Here is a 24,884-nt window from a genome sequence, read left to right as displayed (position 1 = left end):
TCCTCGCCATCATTGAGCTACAGAAAGCAATTCAGACTCTTAACGAGTTCTCAAGGTGCTATATTCATAAGGATATTGCATATACTGATTCCTTGGACAAAAATGAAGTAACAAAGGAGAAATACTTGTGATATAAGACAATCTCAGCACTTACATGTTAATTACACATTGTACTCTCTATACACAAAAAATGTCATCAATATGCAAAACTTTTGAACCCGATCAAAAGGACTACAAAGCTCCTATTGAAAATGTTTCATCAAATTAACTAATACCCTAGAATTTCACCCTTTGAAGCGCTAGTGGCTTATGGTAAACTCAGACTGATAGTATAAGACTACTATTCACCTTACGATCTCTTACTGTATCTGAGTTTACATACCTCTGTCCCTATATTTCCTAATAATATTGTCATGACAAGTGCATTTTGAGTTGTGAAGGGTCAATTACAATTCCTTGGTTTGTAGGTGAGTTGTTTGTTGGAGGATCTCTTAGTTGAATATGAGGTGGTATTGGCATTTCTTCTGAGATGCCATATATGCAAGGACTACCTGTTTCATCTGGCTCCCAATATACTTCCACCATAACACCTCCGGGATTCTGTGGAGATTTTGTTCCTGGAATTCCAATGAATTGCGCTCCTACAGGTACCTATTGACATATATAGTTATGTATTAATAGACTGAAGTTAATCTTGTACTAGACTAGTACTTATTATATAAACAAAGATTGACTTACTTCAACAGAGTCCCCTGAGTTCAATGTAAGAGTTTTAAATCTTCCTTCAGCTATTGCAGTTTCCACATCTGCCTGTTTAGCTATGTTCATGAAAACTTCTTCAAGAGTAGTAAGACCTAGCTGGATGTCTTTTACACCGAACTCACTTTGTCTAGCTTGAAGCTCAGCAAAGAATTCCTGATAGATGTAAAAGCCAATATTGGAATGTGAGAAGCTAAACATCGTGAAGTGTATCTAAGTTAAATCCTTGAGTTACTGTAGATATTACCGTCAACATCTTTTCCCTTTCATGAGGAATAACATAGGTAAGGAAGCACTTATTTTCATCTTTAGGCACCACATCCAATTGCTGTCAACAGAGTTATATGTTAGCTTTAAACAGTAATAAAGAGAGAAGATTGAAAAGAAAACAAAAGGTAAGAGGAAGTAGCTTTTGACATACACTTTTGAAGAAGTGTTTCACAGCATCAGGAGATGTTGATTCACTAACTAAGCCCACATTAGCAATGAAACCAGTACCAAATTTTGCTTTCAACCTTATGGAAGTTCCAATGCAACGAAGCCTTCCCTTTGCCATGATACCAATACGATCACTTAAGACATCAGCTTCTTCCATTGAATGGGTTGTCAAGATAATGGCACGTCCTTTTTTGGCTTTCTCGATAATGTCCCAAACGTGCCTTCGAGTAATTGGATCCATACCAGTAGTCTATACAGATATCAGGGGAAGGAACTGTTAAAACAGAAGCATAAAAGCTGATAAAACATCATATGGAAAGAATTTTAAACTCCCAGTACCTACCGGTTCATCCAAAATAACCAACTTTGGATCTCCAATAAGGGCTATAGCAACACTAAGACGTCGTTTCATTCCTCCACTGTAACTACAAGATCTCATCTTGGCTGACACCTTGGTGATTTTTGACTGGGATAATAGTTGAGCTACCACCTGTTTTCGATTGAAGAGTTAAGTTTGATAAGATTTAAACAGCTAATTCATAGAATCTTTATAAAGATATAGAAGGATCGATATAGTTTAGGCTTATTTGCAATACCGTGTCTATTGAAGCAGGCGGTAGACCTTTAATGTTGGCAAAAATCTGAAGGTTCTCTTGTCCGGATAATGAATCCCAAAGAATATCAAACTATGAATATGAAAAAATGAATCAATTTCTACAATATAAAAGGCAGTATGCTATCAGCTGGTTCCATTGAAGACTTGAAAACAGAAAATAACAAGAAGAAAAAATGAAAAGAATAAATACGGTACCTGGGGGCAAACTCCCATCATCCTTCGAATGTTTGTCATGCCCATAGAGCTTCGTATGGACTGATCATATACCAATGCTGTTGAAAAATGCTTCATGTTACACATATGCAACTTTAATGAACGTAAAATATGATAAAAAGTTGAGATCAAAGCTATTACCATCTCCTGCTGTAACAGGATTAATCCCAGTCAAACAACTTATAGTAGTAGTTTTTCCAGCTCCATTGGGCCCAAGCATACAAAGTAGTTGATCCTTTTCGACGTTCAACCATAAGCCCTGCGGTCATGATTTAAGAAATGTGAGGCCATTATTCTCAGCTGGCTAGTGCTGAAATAATAGTCGTTAGAAAGAAAAGGACTCTAAACAGCAAGATGCAGATGCAAATTGGTTGGAAGTTTGGATGGCTAAACAAAGAGTAAACAAGTTCCTGTTTTAGCACTTGTTTGCAAAAATTTAGAGGTGGAACCAGAATTTTAAGTTTAGGGGTTTCTGCAACAACCTCAAGTAAATATTACAAACAATAATTGGGTTCACATTAATATTTATAGATATTTTGTAGATTTCTTAAATAAAAATTATCGGGTTCATCAATATAGCTGCTGCTACTACTACTACTATTATCTTCATATGGACCATAGATAAAGTACCTTGACACTATGGAAAGGAGGACTCGTTTTTCTACAGCAGCAGCAGCAGCAGCCACCTGTTTTCTTTCCAGGATATGTCTTAATAAGACCGCGTATTTGAACTGCATTGTTGGAATTTTCACCTTCCATAGCTTGCTTTTTAACAGTGTTTTCTTCTGTAAGAACGTCTTCGTCATCTGGTGTAATAGGATCCAGCCGTGGCAATGAACCTGAACAGATGCTACAGTTTCCTCCCTCTAACATTAGAAGGAACAGAATAATCAGATTTTTACAGCTTACAGAACGAATAAATAGTACAGTAAAGTGGGAGTGTACGTAGTGTTTACCTTTCACACTACTTCCACCATTTCCAGTCCAGTAGCCAGGATATAGGAAGTATAATTTTGATTTTCTCACACCAGATATATTTGGAATTATGTTGTCGAAGTATATAGCCAGAACGAGCCAGAAAAAAAATGTTTTCACAAGTAGTATATACACATCATGCTGTTAACATAAGGGGAAATATATTAGTTGCAAGAAGAAAACAGATGAGGCAAAGACCACAGGTGGCGCTAGACGTACCATGGTAGTTACACAGTCTGGTTCTTTAGGTAAACATTTTGCCCTAGTACTCCAGCTAATACCTGGATCTTTAGGACTTTCAGTTGCTTTAGTAAGTAACTGAAGACCTATAGTAAGAAGATTTGGTGGGAACAATGACCAATAAATCCTATGTTTATTGGAATATGCTGCGGAGTAGGGATAATTAGCCAGCTGTGAACCAATCTAAAAAATGGAACATGACGAACATGTTAGTCCCACAGATGATCAGTACTAAACAATAAAACTACTTTTCAAGTTAAGGAAGTACTTACCATAGTAATGAAACCAACAATAAAGATGACAAAAGCAACATTTGTCGCTGAAGCTGCTTTGGTAAGGAAAGTAGACAGCCAATATCCAAAGGTTACCTTGCAAAAGGAACATAAGCATTTATCAAACAAGTTTAGCATTACAAAAACTCTGTATTCAGTAAAACTTAAAAAAGGTTTAGAGGGATGATTGAGGCGTACCATAGTAAGTTGGAAGAGGAAAAACAGAAGGAACACAACCAACACGTTATTGCGCAAGAAAAAATCAAATTGAAACATCATTCCAAAGATCACAGTAAGAATAGAAGAGATAAATATGAGGAGTCCTTCCCAAGTGATCCATGATAACCAATAGGCTGTATCAAAAAGGCCCATCATAGTCATTGCCTGCAAGGCCACCAAATATGACATTTAGAAAATGATGTTATCTTCATGATTTTCTACTTATTTCCGCAACATTAATAAAACTATTTACCTTACAAAAAAAATAAAAATTCAAGAGTTCAACCTTAAAGTTTACATTCTGGATTCTTATCAAAATGGGGATTACCTGTCGAAGCTTGAGTTCCTTTTCAGTGATCAAAGCACTGACTTGGAAAACAAAACCAAATATAGCAACTGCCATGAAAAATACCATTGCTGATAATGTCACTTCATTATATACGTCACCAGGAGGATGTGGAAATTCCTTAAAACTGACATCCCAGGGGAAATTTGGATCTGAAAATGTATTATAAAAAGTTAGTAAATAAATCACAGCACAAACAAAGGTGTGATGTGCTTAAGATAAAGTATATGTACCTCCAATCAGATTCCTCGCGATTTCACGTTCTGCTGCCATTTGAAGTGGGATTTGGAACTTAAAAGTTGGATCCTCAGTTACTCCTCGTTTCACTACATCCGTGGAGTTTGTCTGAATACCATAACTAATTTTATTCCCCTTCACTATTGTGAAGTGCACAGCTGCAGGACAACGCACAGGATTATCGAAAAGCCATTTATCCACATCCTGTGCTGTGTTAAATGCTAGAACCTGGCACAACAAAATTTTAACTGTCAATTCATCAAATCAAAAATACGATATATGAATTTTAACATATGCGTAATTGATCCAGCATATATACCTTGTCGGCAGGAATAGGCCTACCAGGATTATTTGCCATAATTCCCTTAACAACATCCCCAATAGTTTTACTATGTTTTCCACTCCAAATGAAATCATAGCATGGAGTCTTAATATAAAACTTGTCCTCACAAGGTGGGATAGGTGGCGCAATAAGAGGCTTAGGATCGCGCAATTCTTTAGCAAAGGTGTTATCTGCATTGCGCGATTCATCAGATAATTTGATGCAGAATAGAAGGAAAATGAAGAAGAAAGATGAGAAGAGCTGTAGGAATGTTGCGGGCTTGTTACGCAATGCAAGCAACAAATTTTTCTTAAATAATGCTTTGTATTGCTGCATTAGCAGAGGGATTCCCCCCTGCAATTCCATTGCCCTCCTATCTTCTTCTTCTTTTATCTTCAATTCAAATTCTTTTACTTTTTTTTTTAAGGAAAAAAAAAACTTATTTCTTAAACTTGCAACGTCTCATTTAATTAAATATAAATAAAACTACTGATCTCAACTAGTGACAAACCGATTTATGTGCAAACAAATAAGCTACCTTTTTTTTTTTCAACTTTAAATAATAATTTAGTGGTTAATTAACTTTTTTAGTCAATTTTAAGACATTAATTTACCACCAGGTTTAAAGGCGAAAGAAAGGGCAGTTCACTGTTACCCTGAAACAACTCTTATTTAAGAGATATTTACTTTTGATTAACGAACTCATTTGAACTAACTTTTAAAATAAAAATTAAAAAGAGAGGATTGTTTTTTCTACTTTAGTTACTGGGGCTGAAACAGAGGTCCTTCAATGGCTGACTCCGTGACAGCTCCAGCGACTTACGGGACTCAAGCCGATGCTTTGCTTAGGAAGAATTTGACGTTTCAGGTAGGCCTTTTCCCGAATCTAGAATTTCTAAAATATACGGAGTGTAAGTTAACAATGAATTAAGTTGGAATATGTCAAAAATATTTTGGATGGATATACCATTTTTTTTTATCAAGCAGTTGCAAATTAATCCATTTTTTTAATAATTTTTTGGCTTTGTATGTGCAAAGTTATACAAATATTAAACGTGAAATGTTTCTTATTTTGCATGATAAAACTACATAAATCTGAATAAAGAATTTCAATTCGCCCCAGCCAACATTACATAATTTGTTGTTTTTTAAACTTGTCTCGCCAAAATTTGCACTGCCTCGCACTAATTTTTCTTTTTTTCCTTGCTATTTCGGATGTGCGGTACTAAAAATGGTGAAATTTTAAAATGATATATATTCAAAGTATAATTAATTTAATATTGATTTTTTAAAGAGGTAGACGTAATATTTTAAACCATATAGAAATCCAATGTTATTTTAGAGGGAGTTTTCTAAATTTGTTTTTGCTCAACCGGCAACCTGCCCCTGATCCCGCAGTTCAACCCGGCCATCCTTCGCCGGAACCATCCCGGTAGCTGGTGTGCGTGACTCGAAATTTATGAAATGTTTTTGATTGGAACCCCAGGAATCAATAGAAAAGTAAAAAAATCATTACATGTTTTTGTTTGCCTTTTCTTTGTTATTTGATAGGAGAAACTCAGGATTAAAGAATCTAATCAGATACAGCTTTGATAATAAGTGAAGTAACTCAGGATCATTATACAAAACAATGCATGTATTGTCAGAGCGAGTGTGCACAAGTAGATATTTAAACTTGTATAAAACTGAACAAGTAGATAAACTTGTACATGACACAATACAAATAAGATGCCACGTTGGACACAAAATTGTCATGTAGGATGCCGAATGTTTTTATTTGTTCAATTTTGTACAAGTTTAAGTATTTATTTGTGCACATTCAAAGTTAAAAGTCATAGTTGTTAGTTGAGGCCATGTTTATGTATTATGCATTTCTTTTATGTGTTGAGTAGGCTTTGTACATGATATCAGATAGTGATAATTTACAGTAGTATCGTTTTTTTTTTGCTTCTAAACTGAAATGGTTTGTTGTCAAATTTTTTTGATGCAGAAACGAAATGTCAAGACAAATGTTCGCCTCATCTTAGTCCCTATTTCACTCCTTCTTTTAATAAGGGCCATTGAATTCTCGAGTACAGTGATGACGGCCAAAGACAGTAAATGTGGCTGCCAATGTGTCGACAAAAATGGTACAGGAAAATGTGTAAAAGAATGTGGTCTGCAATACTCAAATCCGTTACAAGCAGCAAGTTGTGAAGTTAAAGAACCATATGAATGGCATCCTGTTTTCCAGTTACCAGAACCTCAATTTAGTGCTGTAAAATCTGATGTTATTACATATCCAGACTTGCCTAATGAGTCATGCAGAGACTCTAATTCTTGTCCAGCTATTATACTAGTTACTGGATCTAATCAAACTTTTGGACAAAGTATGCTTTTTCCGAATGCAACTAAGACTAGTTTTTTTTTTTTTTTTAACTACAAAAAAAAACAACAAGGTTTCTAATGAATTTTCGATTGATATGGAACTTCATAGGTCTGAGTGGGAACATGGTCAAAAACGACACAACCGTAGAGCCTACTTTTATCACCAACCGGATCATTGTAAGTCCCTTCCATTTTCATATTTTTTCCCCTTGGATTAATTGCTATATATCATGGACCCTGTGAACTAGCTATAATATCTTTCAGGGTACAGAGATTCCAGCTGCGCGCACGAGTTTCCAAGACCCTGCTTTCAACTCACCAAAGGCTACATTCTATATTATTCAAGCTGGGTGTCCAGCGGATTTCAAGGGTCTAGACGTCTATGATAATTACGCAGGCTATAGTACGATTAATGCTTGTTATTTCTAACTGGATTGATAGCTTGATCGTGTTGATGTTACATTTAGCATATTCATAGCTCTGACCTTAATTTCCTACTGCAGTGTTACAATGTCGTGAAGGTTTATCTTTGTGGCGTAATAGTCCCTCTGAGATCAATGATGAGCTGTTTAAAGGTTACATGATGGGGAATACGGAGAAAAAGACAGGCGAGATAGCAGCAGGTTGTCTATGCTATTTTAGTACTCCGTGGTTCATGTAATTAATATCAATCTCTTTTCTTAACAAAGTTGTATGATCTTCTTCTTTTTGCAGCATATGATTGGTTAAATACAAATGCAAATAGGTTCAATGTGAGCATTTGGTATAATGGAACCTATAAGTATGACGGTCAAAGTGAACAATTGGTACGGGTGCCTCCTATGGTGAACCTGGTAAATCATTTACTCTTCTCCGATATGTTATTCCTCTCCTTATCAACAATTGTCAAAATGTTATCATATTAATCATTGCTGTCGCGGAGAATCTTATAAAGTTAATCTAATTCATTCAAGGCTTAATGAAACTAAGTGCTTGTACAGGCATCAAATACCTTCCTTCAAAATTTGCTTGGACCTTCCTTCAATATTCTGTTTGATAATATCAAAGAAATGCCCAAGCACGGAAGTTTTAGGATGTCGGAGATTTCTTCTCAGATGGGACCAATTTTATTTTCATGGGTGATTTTACAACTTTTCCCAGTAAGTAAATAAGTTGGATTGTTTTTTCCTTCTTATAAGTTTCCCTCTGTCATTCGTATAATAATTACATGATGGAATAAGTTGCATTCGTGTTCCTCATGTTCGTGCTCTGGTTAACTATTTGCAGGTTGCTTTTGTAGCTCTGGTTTATGAAAAGCAGCAGAATCTACGAATCATGATGAAAATGCACGGACTTAAGGACGGTCCCTATTGGACTATTACTTATGCTTATTTTCTTCTCATATCATCTCTCTACATGTTTGGCTTTGTGGCGTTTGGCTCGATCTTAGGTAGTGACACAGCTTTTAAATTGATTCCTTCACTAAACTCGTATTTAGTGGCTCAATAATTTATCCTTTTTCATCTTCTCCTCCATTTGCAGGATTAAGTATCTTTCTAGAGAATTCTTTCGGCATCCAGTTTGTGTTCTACTTCATCTACGTAAACTTGCAAATCGCATGTGCATTTCTGCTGGCTGGATTTTTCAAAGATGTTAAGACAGCCACAGGTGTGATATCTTAACTATTGTGAGAATTAGGAGTCTTATGTTAAAAGTATATATATATCAATCACGAGAAGGATGAATTGTTTTAATTACAATCAATAAATGTGATATTTAATTAATTCATGCATCCACTTTCGTTGTATCAGTCATGGGCTACTTGGTGGTGTTTGCAAGTGGTCTCTTAGGATCATTCTTTTTTGCAAACTTTCTGTCTGGTGCTTCAGTATCAGGTAAGTTGATGATCTAGCTGTAATTCCTTTTGCGTTATGTTTCTGCATACTGCGCTGACATTGCATCATTGTGAATGATATTGTAGAAGGGTGGATTATAGTGATGGAGCTATACCCTGGATTTGCTCTTTATCGCGGATTATTCGAGTTTGGGGAATATAGTAAGAGTGGTCTTTATACGGGTGAAAGTGGTGGCATGAAATGGGCAAATTTGAGTGATCCTGGTAATGGGATGAAACAGGTTATGATTATAATGTTAGTGGAGTGGATAGTAGTTCTCCTTGTTGCTTTTTACTTGGACCAGATCAATTCATCAGGGAAAAGTCCCTTATTTTTCTTGGAGAACTCGCGGAAGAAGAAGACGCTATCCACTATGAACTTATTAGAAAAGAAGGATTCTGGAGTCTGTCTTGAAATGGAGAAAGAAGATGTTGCACAAGAGGTAACACTTGATACTTTTGCCATTCATAGAAACATGTTTCACCTCTCTTTTTAACATCAACATATACGTAGTCAAAATAACGTTTTGCATCTGAAAATTGTGGACATCAGAACAAAACTGATATAGATTTATAGCCTCCGCAAATACAAGTAGTATTTTTGTTGTTTAAATTCAACATTTCCTCCCATTATTGAACAGAGGGAAAAGGTTGAACATATGGTAGCTGGATCGACATCAGGTTATCCCATCGTTGTTGACAACCTGAAAAAGGTTTATCCAGGGATAGATGGAAACCCCGATAAATATGCAGTTAGAGGACTGTCACTTGCTGTCCCTGAAGGAGAATGCCTTGGTATGCTTGGCCCCAACGGTGCTGGAAAAACATCATTTATTAGTATGGTAAGTTCCGCAATATCCTTTAAGACATTAGTTTTTTGTTTACTTAGTTATATCGAGTAACAAAGTGTTGCTAACAGATGATTGGGCTGACAAAGCCAAGCTCCGGTTCTGCATTTGTTGACGGCCTGAATATAAATACAGAGATGGACAAAGTATACACCGTCATGGGTGTATGCCCTCAGCATGAGTATGAAAAAACAAAGTCAAGTTGACAATTCATAATTCCTACTCAATGATCTACAAATACTAATTAATGAAAATCGTATACAGCTTGCTTTGGGATACATTAACAGGAAGGGAGCATCTACTTTTCTATGGAAGGCTTAAAAATCTTAAAGGAGAAGTTTTACATCGAGTAAGTTATGGTCCCGTTCCTAAATTTGATTCCCCCTCTTGCTTGTCAATGGATCTTACTTACATCCGAAAGTTGTTACTACCTACAGGCAGTTGAAGACTCTCTTAAGAGTCTCAACTTGTTTAACGGAGGCGTTGCTGACAAGCAATCTGGGAGATATAGTGGTGGAATGAAGAGAAGGCTAAGTGTTGCTATTTCACTCATTGGAAATCCCAAGGTATGTTCTTCCTAATATGTCGTTTTCATTTTCTCCTCCTAAATTACGAAAAAAATTGAACTATATATGCAAATTTACCAGGTTGTCTACCTGGATGAGCCGAGTACTGGACTTGATCCAGCTTCAAGAGATACCTTATGGACTGTTGTGAAGAATGCACGGAAAGGCAGAGCGATAATTCTCACTAGTAAATCTACTTTCCATCTCTAGTTCCATTGTTTTTCCATTTCGACATGAATAAACACCACTGCATTGACTTACTCATCGAAATGCATAATCTTGAATGTAATTAAGGAAATGGTATGATTACTTGGTGAGACTACATAGGGTGTGTTGTTCTTGTTGTATGCTTACTAACAAAGATACTAATTGATTTCAGCCCATTCAATGGAAGAAGCGGATTATTTATGTGATCGCTTAGGAATCTTCGTTGATGGAAGCTTGCAATGCATAGCAAATTCATCAGAGGTAATTTCAAGCTTTTACACAAACAATGATAATTCCAATTTTGAACTCGGGGATTGTTATGAGACTTATTTTCTGCTCTGTATTATCCACAGTTGAAGACAAGATATGGAGGGTCTTACGTGCTCGCGATAACTACATCAGCTGATAATGAGGTGGAAGTGGAGAAAATGGTGCGACAGATATGCCCAAATGCCAACAAAGTGTATCATTTATCAGGTACACAGAAGTTCGAGTTGCCAAAACATGAATCGAAAATTGCAGATGTATTTCAACTAGTTGAGAATGCAAAGAGTAGATTTCCAATTTATGCTTGGGGTATGGCTGATACAACTTTAGAGGATGTTTTTATCAAGGTTGCTGCTTGTGCTCAATCCTTTAATGAAGCATGATCATAACATTCAACCACAAATTCGAAGGAAAAAAAAAAGAAAGAAGGATCATATGTGCATAATGTTTTTTTTTTTGCCTTAATTAGGAAATATTTAGGTTCATGTAGATATATCAAGTACAGAGCAAATGTGACTCCTATTTTGTCATGTAAATTGTGTACAATGATGCCAATCTCTGGCGTTTTGTTCGTGGAATAGAAAGAGTTTGTTGTATCAACGTATTTAATTGAAACCTCCAATGCCGTTGAGAGATTTAGTTTTACAAAATAGCCAGGTAGAGTTTACCAAGTAAACAATTCAGTACAAAACTCTTTGAGCTACAAGCCTCATTTTACCCCAATCAAACAAAATCAACTATCTCCTATACATAGCAAGGCAAATCAAGGGTAAAAATTTATAAATTGCAGATAACTGTTTATTTTATTTTATTCTTCATGGAGCCAATTCTGCAATGTCTACTAAATTTTTTTTAGTATATTTTAAAATGAATTTCATGAGCATAGTCAGAGATGGTTAACATTGTCTCTTTCAGCGGAAGCATTTTCAGTTTATTGAGGGCATAATCTTAGATAGAATGCTCTCATTTTATTACATGATTGGTAAGTTGGGATCCTTGGAGTAGTGATTAAATATGACATGACGTACTTTCAGCTTATTGAGGAAGTGACCTTAAATACAAGGTTGTGAAAAACACAAATTATGATAGAAAATTAGTAGGCAGTAAAGCTAGAGCATTGTATTAATTATCTTTCTATACTAGTAGTCCGTAGTCTTAGTACTTAGGCTTCAATTTCTACGGTGTTACTTGTACTTCTATTATTACACTTTTTTTTCAGAATGTTTTGTCATGTTTTCTATAATATTTTGACATGATCTAATTTTCACTTCCGTTATTTATTTATTTCAATCTACTTTTATTCACTTTTCCTTGAATCGAGAATCTACCGAAACAACTTGTGTTGGTGCATTTTTCTAGTTAATATTCCAATATTCAGACGACAAATTCTGCTAAAAAGAGTTCAAAATATATTATCTATGGATGGAAATATTGAATAGCCATTAATGTGGGTAGAGCCCAAAAAGCTTTAAATTAAAGGTACGTTCAACTCATAAACATCAAAACTCTCTTTTCTAGCAGTCAATAATTAAATAGAAAGTCTAAATTAAGGAAAAAACAAAATGGTAACTGCTGAATAAAGTAGGAAAGAAATTGAAACAAAAAAAAAAAAAGGTACAAAATTAAAGACTATTGCATAAGTAGGCTTCTAATTAGAGCTGCTTGAGTAGTGTCTGATGATTCCAATAATTCTGATAATCTGTCACTCAGATCATCAACTTCTCTATGTAAACTTTTTATATAATTGCATGTATCTTGCAACACCCTACTTGCTGAAACCTGCTCCATATAAAACACAAATAAATTATTAGGAGTAATTCAGATAATCGAACCATTTCTCGATTTGTACGTGTCATTCTTGATCAATAGTCATCACGCTAATATATTAATTAATGGGATCTTCACATAAATAGCTGGACAGATTTACTGTTTACTTTTTCTAATTGATTTCATATTGGAATAATATGTATAATTTTAAGCAAATTAATATATTACTCATATCAGACAATTAACTTTAGTAAGTTCACAAATCAAGAGACAAATTAAAAAGAATCCAATGTAGGAATTTCTGTTAAACTATTAGTAATTGGGTTCCAATTTTTCAAATACCAAGACCTTAACTAGACCAATAAAATCTAAGGATGCATTAGATGTTCAGTGAATTTTACTAATTTAAAGAGGAAATAATAAGAAATTAAGATCACATTGTTCAAATAGTACTATATTAAATGTATTTTTACTTCTCTCTTTTTTTTCTTTCTAGAATAATAATTACAAAAAGATGCTTCCACACATTTTAGGGTTCTTCCACAAAGCATATCTTTACCTTAAAAAATGACCAAAAAAAAAAAAGTAGGTGGGAGGTGGGAGGGGCATACATATTAGTATGATTTAGTATAAACATTCGAAGCAGGTAAATTTTTACCTACATTGTTGGGGGGTTAAATAGAAAATAATATGATGGATACATTACATACACATTATAGAAGAACCCTAATATGTCTCTTAAAGATCTCAAGATTTTATATAAGGTGTTGTGTTGAGGTTCAGGATGACTACAACTGATTTTTTTTGAACTTTCTTAGTGAAAATTTTATGGGATTCAATTTGAGTAGACCCGGTCAGAGGTGGAGCTAGATGGAGGTTTATGGATCCGGACGAATTCACTAGCTTTTTTTTTAAGACCTTATATATATATTAGAAAATTAAATAAATATATGTATATTATTAACATGCGAACCCTCAAACAAAAATTGATTTAGAACCCTCAAACTTCTAATCTTGGCTCTGGCTCTGAATGCGGCGAGGAGAAATGAAATGAATTACCTTGTCAGAGGATCTATTCCTTAGCTCTGGAAGAAGTTGTTGCAATTTGTTAACAAGATCATTGATTTGGTCCTCACTTATCCTTGATCCTCCTGAATGTCTTGATGATCTTGACCTTCTACTAGACATATTTTCAAATATTTTTACTATTATATTAATTGCAGATGAACTAATTAGAGACAAAATTATATATAATGGACAAATCTAGCTAGAAGTGTATGTGTTGCTATGGAGAGTGTGAAAGAGAGAGAAGAAAAGTAATATTAAGTGCACAAAAACACAAGTAGTGGTGAAGAGAAGACAATTGCATGGAAGAAAGGAATGTGTTTAGCTTGTCTTTAAATAGGGTTTTGGGATAGAGAAGAAACAAGTTAATTAATTAACTTGCCTTTCTATGTTATGTTCCTTCTTATTGTTAATTTTTTTATTATGATTATTTTTATTTTAGGTTTGAACTAAGAAATTTAGCAATTTCTATGCATGTGTTCTCTCTTAATGTGTGTGAGTGTGTCAGAGAATACACGTAATACCATGTTATTTTATTTATACATCTATATACGTAGTACTATCTACTAGTATTTTAGAAATGCATATATGATGTTAATTCATCATATCTTCTCTAGAACTGGAAAAATAACTTCATGACATATGGTATGTCTTTTCCAAGAAAAAATTTATTTTACGCAGATATTTATATCAATCGAATCAACATTATATGCATGCAACTCTCCATGTGTTGCAAATCCGTTTCTAGTTTTCCAAATTAATCCTACGAATAGGTGAATGAATAATGATTTATACATAATATATATTTTATATATACATATATACGTAGAAGTATCGACTTAATTTTATGTATCGAATATTATGTGAAAGAAAAACATAACACATGCTCTGAACGATTCGAGTATTATGAATAATTGAATATATAAAATCTTGTGTGAATCGTCAAATACGATTTCGCAAGACTAAATAGTATTCTTGGATGACCGACAATGAAATAGTATCGTGAGGAGAGGGGGTGAATAATTACTGCATTTTTCACCTCAGCTTTATAGATTAAAATTTGTTTACTCAGGCGAATTTGAGATTTGAAGACTACGGATGTAACAATATAATCTTAGCTTAAATATAAGTTCGAAGATAAACTTAAAATAAATAAAAAGAAATTTACACTGTGGCTGGATTCAACTCAGGTTTCGCAAGTGGTTTCTCTAACTAGTACTAGTAGCACAATAACACTTTTTTGCTGTACATTGTTAATTATATCCTAATTTCTATCAATTTCTCAAAATAAATATACATATATATAATACGCACATGATTTGTTTTCAAAGTTAATTAGTACAAATGCACCCCATCTAAAATAATAAATCTGCCTATATCTATTTAGATGAATAATTTATGACTTACAACTTATAAATATTAAGTCATAAGATAAAAGGTCTCAAATGTTACAAAAATATCTAAAAATTTACGTATAAATAAATCAATTCAAACGGACGTTTATCATAAGAAGAGGCCAGGGTTGACTGGTCAAGATTTATATTTCAGGCAAACATGTTCTTTTTTTTTTTGATCAAATAGAAGTACACATGAGGCGACACGTAGAAGGCAAAAATAAGCGTTACACATGACCGACCCTATTAAGAGGATTTATTTTGTTTATCTTATGGTTGTTTTTACATGGTTTATTTTTTATAATATTAGCATAGTGAGGTCACTCATGAGGCTAGCTAGCTAGATGAATCAATCCATATCTCATATATCTTCAGTATCAGTATATTATGTATCATCTACTTTGACAGATCAAATTTACTATAGTATATATATCAGTGATGATCAAAAGCTAGCTCTTTAATTTTTCCTATAAACTGACCAAATGCACTTTACAGATTCTCATATGCCCCATTAGAATCCTTTTTCAATATCTTCTTGCATTTTTCAATTGTTTTGGCAACTGTTTACTGTACTTGTAATGTTGTGTCTATTTATTTTTTTTTAGTTTTTCATCTGATGTTCGGTATCTACATTAGAATCTGACTAAATCTGAACGTACGCTGGCAAGTCCTACAAGTGCTTGTACCCTAGGGGACTTGAACTCGAGAGCTGTTAATTAAAAATGAAGAACTATTTATCACTTCATTACAATCCTCGTTGGTTAGTCATGTTGTGCCTTTATAAATGTAGCTCAATGTTCATCTATTTATTTTTGTAATGTTCACATCGAATTGAACTTTGTGTCAATTAATGTTATTAGAATATTAATCAAGTTGATTCGTGGTTGACTGTTATTAGAATATGTAGACATTACTAGGTGCTCAATCACTCATTATATTTTGACAATCGTACTTATATAGGAAATTATTATTTTCTACGTTTAAATTGATCTGAGTTAGTATGATTTGATGATACAAAGTTTAAAACAATACTTTTGAAATTTATAGTCTAAAATAAGTCATAGTCTGTTTGACTATAAATCATTTATAAAGTTAATTGTTGCAATGATTAAAATATGTTATTTTTTTTTAAACTGACTAATAACATTGATGATATTGAGTATGTAATTAACTACGTTCAAGTGTACTCAAACTAATTTGATTCTACACGTTTCTTTTTTTTTTCTAGGCTACGTTAATACTTATGATTAGCAGAGTTTAATTAACCTATATATACCATGCAGATTTTAATTAATCATATAATGTTCTTCGAATAGCTAAAGATTTTTAAAAAAATAAGAAACATGGGAGAATTTTGAAGGGACCACTAGTTTAAGGTCACAAGTATTAGGAGACCTATGAAATTTTCATTGGTGTTAAAGAGAATAAAGCCCTTAATTGTTTCTTCTAATCATTAGAAAACTGATTTTACTCAACGAAAGACTAAAGGAATCTTGTGAAATGAGGTCTTAATTAATTTCATGTTTTAAATATATGTTGTCTTGATACGTAGCCTACCTGGAATCTATTTTGATTCAGTACAGATTCATAATGAAGTTTAAGTTGACAACTAATTGTCATATGGTCTACGTGTTTGCTTAACTTATTACAATCTCCCTAGCTAGGCTTGCATTGGATCGTTTGATATGCGGGATAAATATAAATAAGTTGGAACTAAAAAAATTAATATTATTTTATTTACTATTTATTTATTGATCCTAAGAGAAATTATATCAACAGATTAATTAATAGTATCACGATAAAATAATAAAATGGTAAAACTTACCCTTGGGGTTCCTCTCACTTCAAATCCTTTCTGTATTGTGGGTATTTTTGTATATAAGAAAATCTTTGAAGTTATTTAATATATGTTATTTCAATACAATTAACTAAACTATCGATAAGGAATAATATCAAGATAATTAAATTCAATATTATTAATTTCAACATAACTTATCTTCAGTTCAAATAATGCCTAAAAAATTTATCATGTCGAAATCAATAAGGTTATTATAAGGCAATTAGCCCGAATGAGTGAAATCCGGAAAGATAAGGGAGACGATTGTTATAATATGTTAAATAATACTCTTTCTATTTTAATTTATTTGACATATTTCGCTTTTTAAGAGACAAACAATTTTAATTTGACGGGTAACTTCCGCATGAAATCTTCAATTTTTTTGATATGTCATATATTTGTTAACTGCTTAAAATGTACTATAAATCACAGTATTTGACAATAATATTTAAAAGATTTACTATCAAAGATAAACTTTTTTAAACCTCAAATTAGTTTAAAATGTGTCATAGAAATTAAAACGGAAGGAATATTATTAGTTATTTTTTGTATTATAAGTCTAATTCTTTATGATAGTATCATTTTTCCTATTTTTCTGGTGAGATTTATAATTACAAAATTAATGGTTGACATGATTTTCCATGAACACATGGTTGCAGAGCATCCAATGGTTGGACAGTATGAGATTCCATGGACCATGAAAATAATGTATACTGTCTTTTTTTCTTCATACTTATATTATATTTAGGTACTTTTTGTGCCAAATGATTAATTATTTGCATGGATATTCAAGCGGAATCTCTCTGATTCTCAACGGAACTACTAGTAAATATATCTTTAATAATTTCGAGTCAAAATTTAGATTTATTTGGATGAATTTATAAAGAATAACTCATAAGTTAAAAATTAAAAGTAAGTGATTTTTGACTTACTTAAAAAAAATTGACCTAAAAATAGGTGAAGCTTACTTTTGTTGTCTAAAATCCTTGTAAAACTAGCTGCTGGATGTCTTTGTTGGAACTTTAGTTTAGGTTTCAATTCCATTTTGCAGCTTATGATTTCGAAGGCAAAGACTATCCACCTCCTTGTACATGTTTGGTGTTTAATTTTTTATTAAAATAAATAATTTATAAATTATTCTTATACGCTGTAAAAATTATTTTATAAAATACTGATACTACTCTCCCACCCCCCTCTTTCTTTTAAGGGCCGGGGAAATTATAAAAGCAAATTATCAATTAAAATTAAATTCGATAGTCATTGTTTCATTTAATTCTTATTCGTAGCAAACACTTTGTCATTTGCTTCTCTTTCCAGATTTCTCGCTCATTCGTCTCTCTCGCCTCTCACTTTGCACATTTGTTTTTTTATACAGCGAGAGAAAATTGTATATATACATATATCCTTATTCACCTCTCACCCCAAAAATTTCGTTCGCCACTCTCTCTCACCCGTCTCACTTATACAAATACAAATTTATAAATTGCATTCTTTTTTTCATAAAGCGAGAGAAAACTATATATGCAAGTACATATAATTTTGTCTTTTACACTATAATTATACAAAATACAGATTTCCCCTACTAATTCTCTTTTGTCTTCTCTCCTTTATACAAACACAAATTATACAAATTATAATGTATAATTTGTGTTGTATAATGCGAGAGAGACATTTGATATAAAAAAAAATATTATTTTGATTATACAAATTCAAATTTTATGCAGATAAACAAACACAATCATTAATGAATATACATAGTAGTTATGTGACTCATATACATATATAACGCTTTTATACAAAACGAGATGTTCTGCGATTTATGCAAATCGAGATGCTGCCTACGACTTATACAGTCTGATGCTCCATAGAAAATATAACTATGTAGCGCAATTATGCAAATTGTAAATATAACATACAAATATAATTTTTATATTTCCTAGACCTAAAATTTACTCTTTGTCTAATGCAATTCAAATTACCATTCTCCTCCTTCCATTTAACTTGGCCTTTTATGTTAAAAAAAATAAATTTTATTTGTTCATTCTATAAAAGTAGAAGTAAGGTTCCTTTCATATCACCCTCTCAAAATTTTATTTTTGAAATTACATTAATAACTACAATAACTTATAGAAGTCAAATTTTAAAAAAATTTCTAGGGAGTAATTAATAAAATTAAGTAGACTTCTAATAACTACTTTTTTTTAATTAAGAAATGTGTCAAATGAATCGGTCTTAGTAAAATGAAAAATATCTAATTATTTATTTTTGAGCAAAAAATAAAAAAAGTGAAAATTGGAGAAGGCAAAAGAGAGGGACAAAAAGAACAATTAAAGCCAGTGGTGGTGAGGGATAATTTATTTAATTAAATTCATAGAAATAGTAATGCTCAGCGAGCTTTTCGGAGCACATGAAGTTGATCCAATAGACAGCAAGGACTGAGCTCGAAGTCACGAGCCCCTTTTATTTTTTATTAAACTTATAATACCATATGTATTTTAATTATTATCAAATTAAGATTGTTATAGAATATAACAATCACTTGTTATTGTAGATAATCACTTGTTAGTCTGATCCTATTAAGAAAAAATAGTTTCAAATTATATACTCTATTGCCTCTATAATATCAACTATGTTTCCGTCCATAATAAATCAAAGTCGATTATATATACTTTTAATTTTTTATTTAAATTCAACTCATTCTATCATTATATGAAGTAACAAATTATTTTTATTATTATCTAACAAGACTAATTAAATTATATTATAGATCTTTTTCGTCTACTAAAAAATATATAGCACACAAATAAAACTCTTGTTGATTTACTTTCAAATCCAGTGGGCTGGTTTTTTTTTTCCTTTTCAAAAATTTAATAAAGAGCTTATTGTAAGAAGAAATCAATTCGTTCTATAAAAATCTTTGACACCCCAAGAAAGATATAACATGATCTTCTCAGCATATTTTGTTTAATTATTTTTTATATATAGTACAATAATGATTTGTCTAATTCTACATATATTGATATTTGAGCCTGTGAGGCTATATATGTCCAATAATAGTTATTATTAATTAATATAAACGCTTTTAGTCGGTGAATAGTAAGATCTGCCTCGTATAAATAATTATCTTTACTCCTAATTTTTAGTAATTAATTGAACACACTTTTAGACAAAGTTTGAACCGTCTTTGAATACCGACCAAAGGAATTAAATCGTTTAATTTAGTTAATCTAAACTCGATGTTAATCTGTTACTACTTATTAATATTATTTTGCTAGTTTTTCTTAATTACTGTAATTTAATATAATACTTTTTTTTTTTTGATACGTGCATGAATCGTATATCGATTTTCATATTTCATACTATGAAGATGAGATGCATTTATGGATGCAAGGGACGGATATACAATTAATTAAATATAAAATGTTATTTGTAAAATTTATTTTTAATACTTTTGGTTATAAAAGTTATTTTTCTCCTAGAGTTGCTTTACTAGAGAATATTTTTCCAATTTTTTTATAATAGGACATGGAAAATTGGAAAAATTGTCTCCTTCCCAAATAGGTCTTAATTAAGATGATTTATATGTAAACATTATTAACTTATTTTAAATTATAAATTTTTAAAAAATTATTTTTCATTTTAAGTAAAGAGAGTAGGAATCCAAAGAGAGTAGCTAGGTTGGCAGTTGAAAAGTAGGAAATTAAATAAGCTGTGCACGTGTACGTAGTACTATTTCAAATTTCAATTTGCATAATATGACGAAGTTAAGTGGGGTTCGTATATTTAAATGATTCATAATTTTTTCTGTAAATCTTGTATTTATATTAATTTGGATTCATAACTAATTATATATATATCTATGTTAATTTGTGAATTCCTTTATTGATAACTTAGTAAAATTGTCAATTTTATAATTCTGACTCAAGTCTCTAATTTGCAGCATCTTCTCTTCACTCCATGCATCGACAGAAGAGCATATTTTTTATACTACCATATTGCTATGGAGAGTTGTATTAACTGTCTAGGACCACAACTTAACCAGAAATTATAAAAAAAAAAAAAAAGTATCGATGGGGGACAATATTCATTATATTCATGAATCCAAGTGCAAAAATGTTTTACTATGGAAGAGATAATTTTGACAAGTTTCGAGATATGCCTTTGTACCTTTCTATATACTGTCATCTTGAAATTAAGGATAAGGGTAAAAATGAAAATGAAAATGAAAGGAAAAGAATATTTTGTGTAAAAGTTAAAACGACAGGGTAAATTAGAGGAGAGTGAATTAATTAATTTGGCTACCTTGTACTGATGATGATTTATACTAAGAGACAAACTAGTTAGGGGTCTAGATTATGGATAATATATAGCTAAACTGAAACAAGAAAAGAAAAATACTTCGAGAAAAGAAGTGCTCTATTGAAATTTGCGGGACTCTACACAATTCATGGAATATTTCAATTAGATCAAAATCAATCATTCTAATTTGAAAAATACGTCATTAATGACGTTAAAATCATGGAAAAATCTTATGAGCGAGGAATCAAGGGAGCAACAGATTGATACTCACAATGAATAAAATTATATTTCTTCATATTTAATCTGCGATTGCAATTTATTTTTTATCACCTTTAAAATTGGATACAAAAAGTTCCACTATTTTTTTTTGCGCTCCCATTTAAAGAGATTGATATTGGAGAAAAAATAAATTAAAAAAAGTGATAACATTGTTCAATCTTATGGTCGATAATGATTTAAAATGGTCACTTAAATGTGTTAATATGTCTTTCAAATCTGTCCAAAGCGAGCATTTATTACTTTCTATTAAATATTCAATAAACTTTAGTCCATAGATTTTAGGAAAAGCGTTAAAAAATACTTTTATATTGGCTGAAATTATTATTACGATACTTGCTAGTTTGAATCCATCCACAAACATAAGAGGTTATTTATATTATTTTCTCGAATAAATGGGATTGAAAATTATAGAGTGAAGAATGAACTTTTCATCAACAAAGTAAAGGTTTAGGTATATCTAATCAACTAATTAAGCTATTACAAATTAATTCTACTAGATTTGTTTTCTTTTTTTCATCTTTTGTTTTCAAGGACAAATAAATCTAGCTTTGAAATATTGAGTTCATTTGAATTCAACACTTTCAAAGCGGGATATAAATTTACGTATAATTTATTTACAAAAACTATAATAACTAATAGTTATAAACTTCAAATTGAATTTCATACAACATAAATTTTGAGTTCGGCTCTAATTATTTTATCTACCAAAGGATGAGCATCAAAGTTGTTCGCATATTAAACATTTAAACAAATTTTTGAAGGAATACAATGTTCAACATTTGGGATAAAAACTAATCTCTAAATTAGTAAAATTTTACTCCAAAGTTTGATTAAAGCTTTAATTCTCTCATTTGAAAAAGATAGGAAATGGGGAAAGAGATCTAGAGGGTGTCACATTCTAATTTGTGATCTAAAAATAAACTAGGAGTGTGTCCATGGAGTAGGTACACATGCACGTTCTAGTTTAATTTGGCATCTAAGTGTAATAAATTAAAGGCTAAACAATGATTAACACTCACGTTTATTAAATAACCCCTTAATTACCTCGTCTAAAATTTAATTATCAAGTTGCAGTTTCCTTAATCCCAAATTGATGATGATGATTTTATGCCTGACAATGTGACACTACGCCATTTATATTGGTTCTCCCAAATCTCGTATACAGACTGACTGCATTTTAATAAAAAACCTCCAAACTATTACCTCAGATAATTATTGTGAAAAATGATCGTGTTTTTTTTTTATTTCTCAATCGATATCTTGTATTTAAAAATATATATATTAGCTAACTGATAGATATTTATTTAAATTTTGATAAATCAAAATTATAATCGAAATACATATAAACTGACACGATAAAGAAGTCAATGCATTTCATGCCTCCTACGTGGAGACACTTACATGGTCTTCATCCTTAACAGGGGATTGACACCACATAAATAAACAATAAAAACTATATTATATATTTATGTCTTTTACCTCAACTTATTCTCCAAATTATAATTATTTCCTCCCATTTTTATTACTGCATAAACAACAAGCAAGTTGAGGTAAAAAAATAAAAATGTAGAGCATCTTTTGAAGTGCTTGGATTTCTGAAGTTTATAATATTTGAAGGTGAATAAAGTTACTCTTATTAGAAATATAATGATGAATGGAGAACTTTCATGAAGTTAATATTATGTCAGAGCCATTTTAAGCAAATTCATTTGGTCAAGTTGGACCTAATTAACAGATTAAAACTGACAAGAACTTACTAATTCTAAATTATGTAACTATGCACTTGATTATTAAAATAGTTTATTATTCTACTTGATTAGTACAATTTGGTGCTACTTGATACTACAATTACTATGCCTCTAAATTGCACGGTGTATATTATATGTTGAATTTCTTTGATATTATAAAAAAAATTATATTTATTTTTCTAATTGAAAATTTTGACTCTCTCGAATTTATAGAAGTATATATATTATGAGTTCTGCATAGTAGATCAGCTGAAGTTATTTTTACTTTAATTGTTGTTATTATTATACTCAGATTAATACTTAGATTAAGTAGAGATGGAATATAAACACATGAATTTAATCTTTGTTAATTTGTACGGAGAAAATTAAAAGGGAAGCGGCATCCTGTCCATCCCTTAATAATTTAATTAATTAGCTTCTTCTATGCCCTCTTTTTTGAGAACTCAAAAGGCTAGGGTCAAATAATATATTAATCAGTTCGAAAATTTTAAGGACAAGTTGGGCTTATGAGAGTAAGCTTTTCTCATTTGAAAAAAAAAACAAGACGAGAAACAGAGAGGGGATTAAAAAGTGGATAATTGAATTTGATAAAGTTTAAATATCAATCAATTGAGCTATTAAAATTTTTTTTCGAGAATAAGCTATGAATTATGATCATTTGTTTATCATTTTATTTTTAGTTGGATTACACCATTCATAATATTAGTTCCTCTTCTCTTAAATTATAAACAAAACAATTCTTCAATTCCATATTTTCCTTTCTCATTTTGTTTTTCTCCTCCTTTGTCTCCTTAATTAGTTTGTAAATAAGAGATATTTCTTCTTGTCTTTCTCTATCTAAATGAACCATTTGAATAGTACAAACCAATGGAGCTAGATATCCACTTCACTAAGTTTGAAAAGTTATTATGACACAATTTTTCGGTAGACATAATTAGCACATATTGGATATATTTTTATAACTGAAAGTGATTAAAATAACCTTCACTGGAGATAATTAATGTTTTTAAAAAGATAATTTAACTAAAATGGCATACTTAGCCATCGACTGGGCATTTGGTCTAGTGGTATGATTCTCGCTTAGGGTGCGAGAGGTCCCGAGTTCAATTCTCGGAATGCCCCATTAATTGTTTTTTCCTTTTTCAATTTTTTTGGGTACTTTTTGCAATCTGAAATTGGGATTCTTATAACAATATATTTGTACATGTTTTAGCAATACCATGTCATTTGGTTTTCTATATCTTTTCTCCAATTTATTGTGTTCTAACAATTACATATCCAAGCAAATTAAATTAATTTACCAATCATGTCTTCAAAATGCATATATATATATATTTAAGCAGGCGGTATTAGTTCAATATGTGGCTTTAAATCAACTTAGCAACCATATAAAAATTTGCTCAAGGTAACATTTTCTACTCGAGAAGATTGGGTTGGGCCTTCTCTTTTAAATAAACAACCTCCTAGTCGCTTGGGCCTTAAATTGTTCCTAAAACTTTCAAGGGAAAATTACGCGACAAAACAAACTTATACTATTGAATTACTTATCATAGTTATAGTTTGTTATAATTACTACTCGCAATTAACATTATACATTAATACGCAAGCGGACTTTGAATTTGTATAATTAGTCATGTTTGTATATGTATAATTCGCCAGAAATATACAATTACATACGTATAATATATAATTACATATGTATAATATACAATTATTTAACCTATATACAT

The 24,884-nt window shown here is 31.5% G+C and overlaps 3 protein-coding genes and 1 non-coding gene across 4 annotated transcripts; 2 read left to right on the top strand and 2 right to left on the bottom strand.

The window, feature by feature from the left end:
* Positions 1–103: 103 nt before the first annotated feature.
* Positions 104–5,003, bottom strand: LOC107021652 (ABC transporter A family member 2-like). Its single transcript, XM_015222353.1, has 16 exons — positions 4,635–5,003; positions 4,312–4,543; positions 4,061–4,230; positions 3,712–3,897; positions 3,514–3,609; positions 3,221–3,424; positions 2,983–3,142; positions 2,657–2,892; positions 2,168–2,285; positions 2,009–2,085; positions 1,794–1,883; positions 1,541–1,687; positions 1,181–1,447; positions 1,007–1,087; positions 739–915; positions 104–651 (listed from the first exon to the last, which is right to left on the bottom strand). Exons 1-16 carry the CDS (start codon positions 5,001–5,003, stop codon positions 412–414), a joined length of 2,850 nt encoding a protein of 949 aa, XP_015077839.1. The 3' UTR covers positions 104–411.
* A 333-nt stretch (positions 5,004–5,336) lies between these two features.
* LOC107021861 (ABC transporter A family member 7-like) lies at positions 5,337–11,374 on the top strand. The gene is made up of 18 exons (XM_015222579.2): positions 5,337–5,505; positions 6,628–7,006; positions 7,114–7,181; positions 7,269–7,407; positions 7,508–7,627; positions 7,719–7,837; positions 7,985–8,143; positions 8,271–8,433; positions 8,526–8,651; positions 8,795–8,878; positions 8,965–9,320; positions 9,519–9,719; positions 9,797–9,906; positions 9,990–10,074; positions 10,163–10,291; positions 10,373–10,478; positions 10,671–10,759; positions 10,852–11,374. The coding sequence occupies exons 1-18, from the start codon at positions 5,428–5,430 to the stop codon at positions 11,146–11,148; spliced, it is 2,808 nt and encodes a 935-aa protein (XP_015078065.1). The 5' UTR covers positions 5,337–5,427; the 3' UTR covers positions 11,149–11,374.
* Positions 11,375–12,201: 827 nt separating this feature from the next.
* LOC107022855 (transcription factor PRE3-like) lies at positions 12,202–13,923 on the bottom strand. Its single transcript, XM_015223434.2, has 2 exons — positions 13,592–13,923; positions 12,202–12,544 (listed from the first exon to the last, which is right to left on the bottom strand). The coding sequence occupies exons 1-2, from the start codon at positions 13,718–13,720 to the stop codon at positions 12,395–12,397; spliced, it is 279 nt and encodes a 92-aa protein (XP_015078920.1). The 5' UTR covers positions 13,721–13,923; the 3' UTR covers positions 12,202–12,394.
* Positions 13,924–24,204: 10,281 nt separating this feature from the next.
* TRNAP-AGG lies at positions 24,205–24,276 on the top strand. Its single transcript has one exon. It is a non-coding gene; the product is annotated as a tRNA-Pro (tRNA).
* Positions 24,277–24,884: the final 608 nt, after the last annotated feature.

This window comes from Solanum pennellii, chromosome 6, assembly GCF_001406875.1.
Source record: "Solanum pennellii chromosome 6, SPENNV200".
Taxonomy (NCBI): domain Eukaryota; kingdom Viridiplantae; phylum Streptophyta; class Magnoliopsida; order Solanales; family Solanaceae; genus Solanum; species Solanum pennellii.
This window is presented reverse-complemented; position numbering and strand designations above follow the sequence as displayed.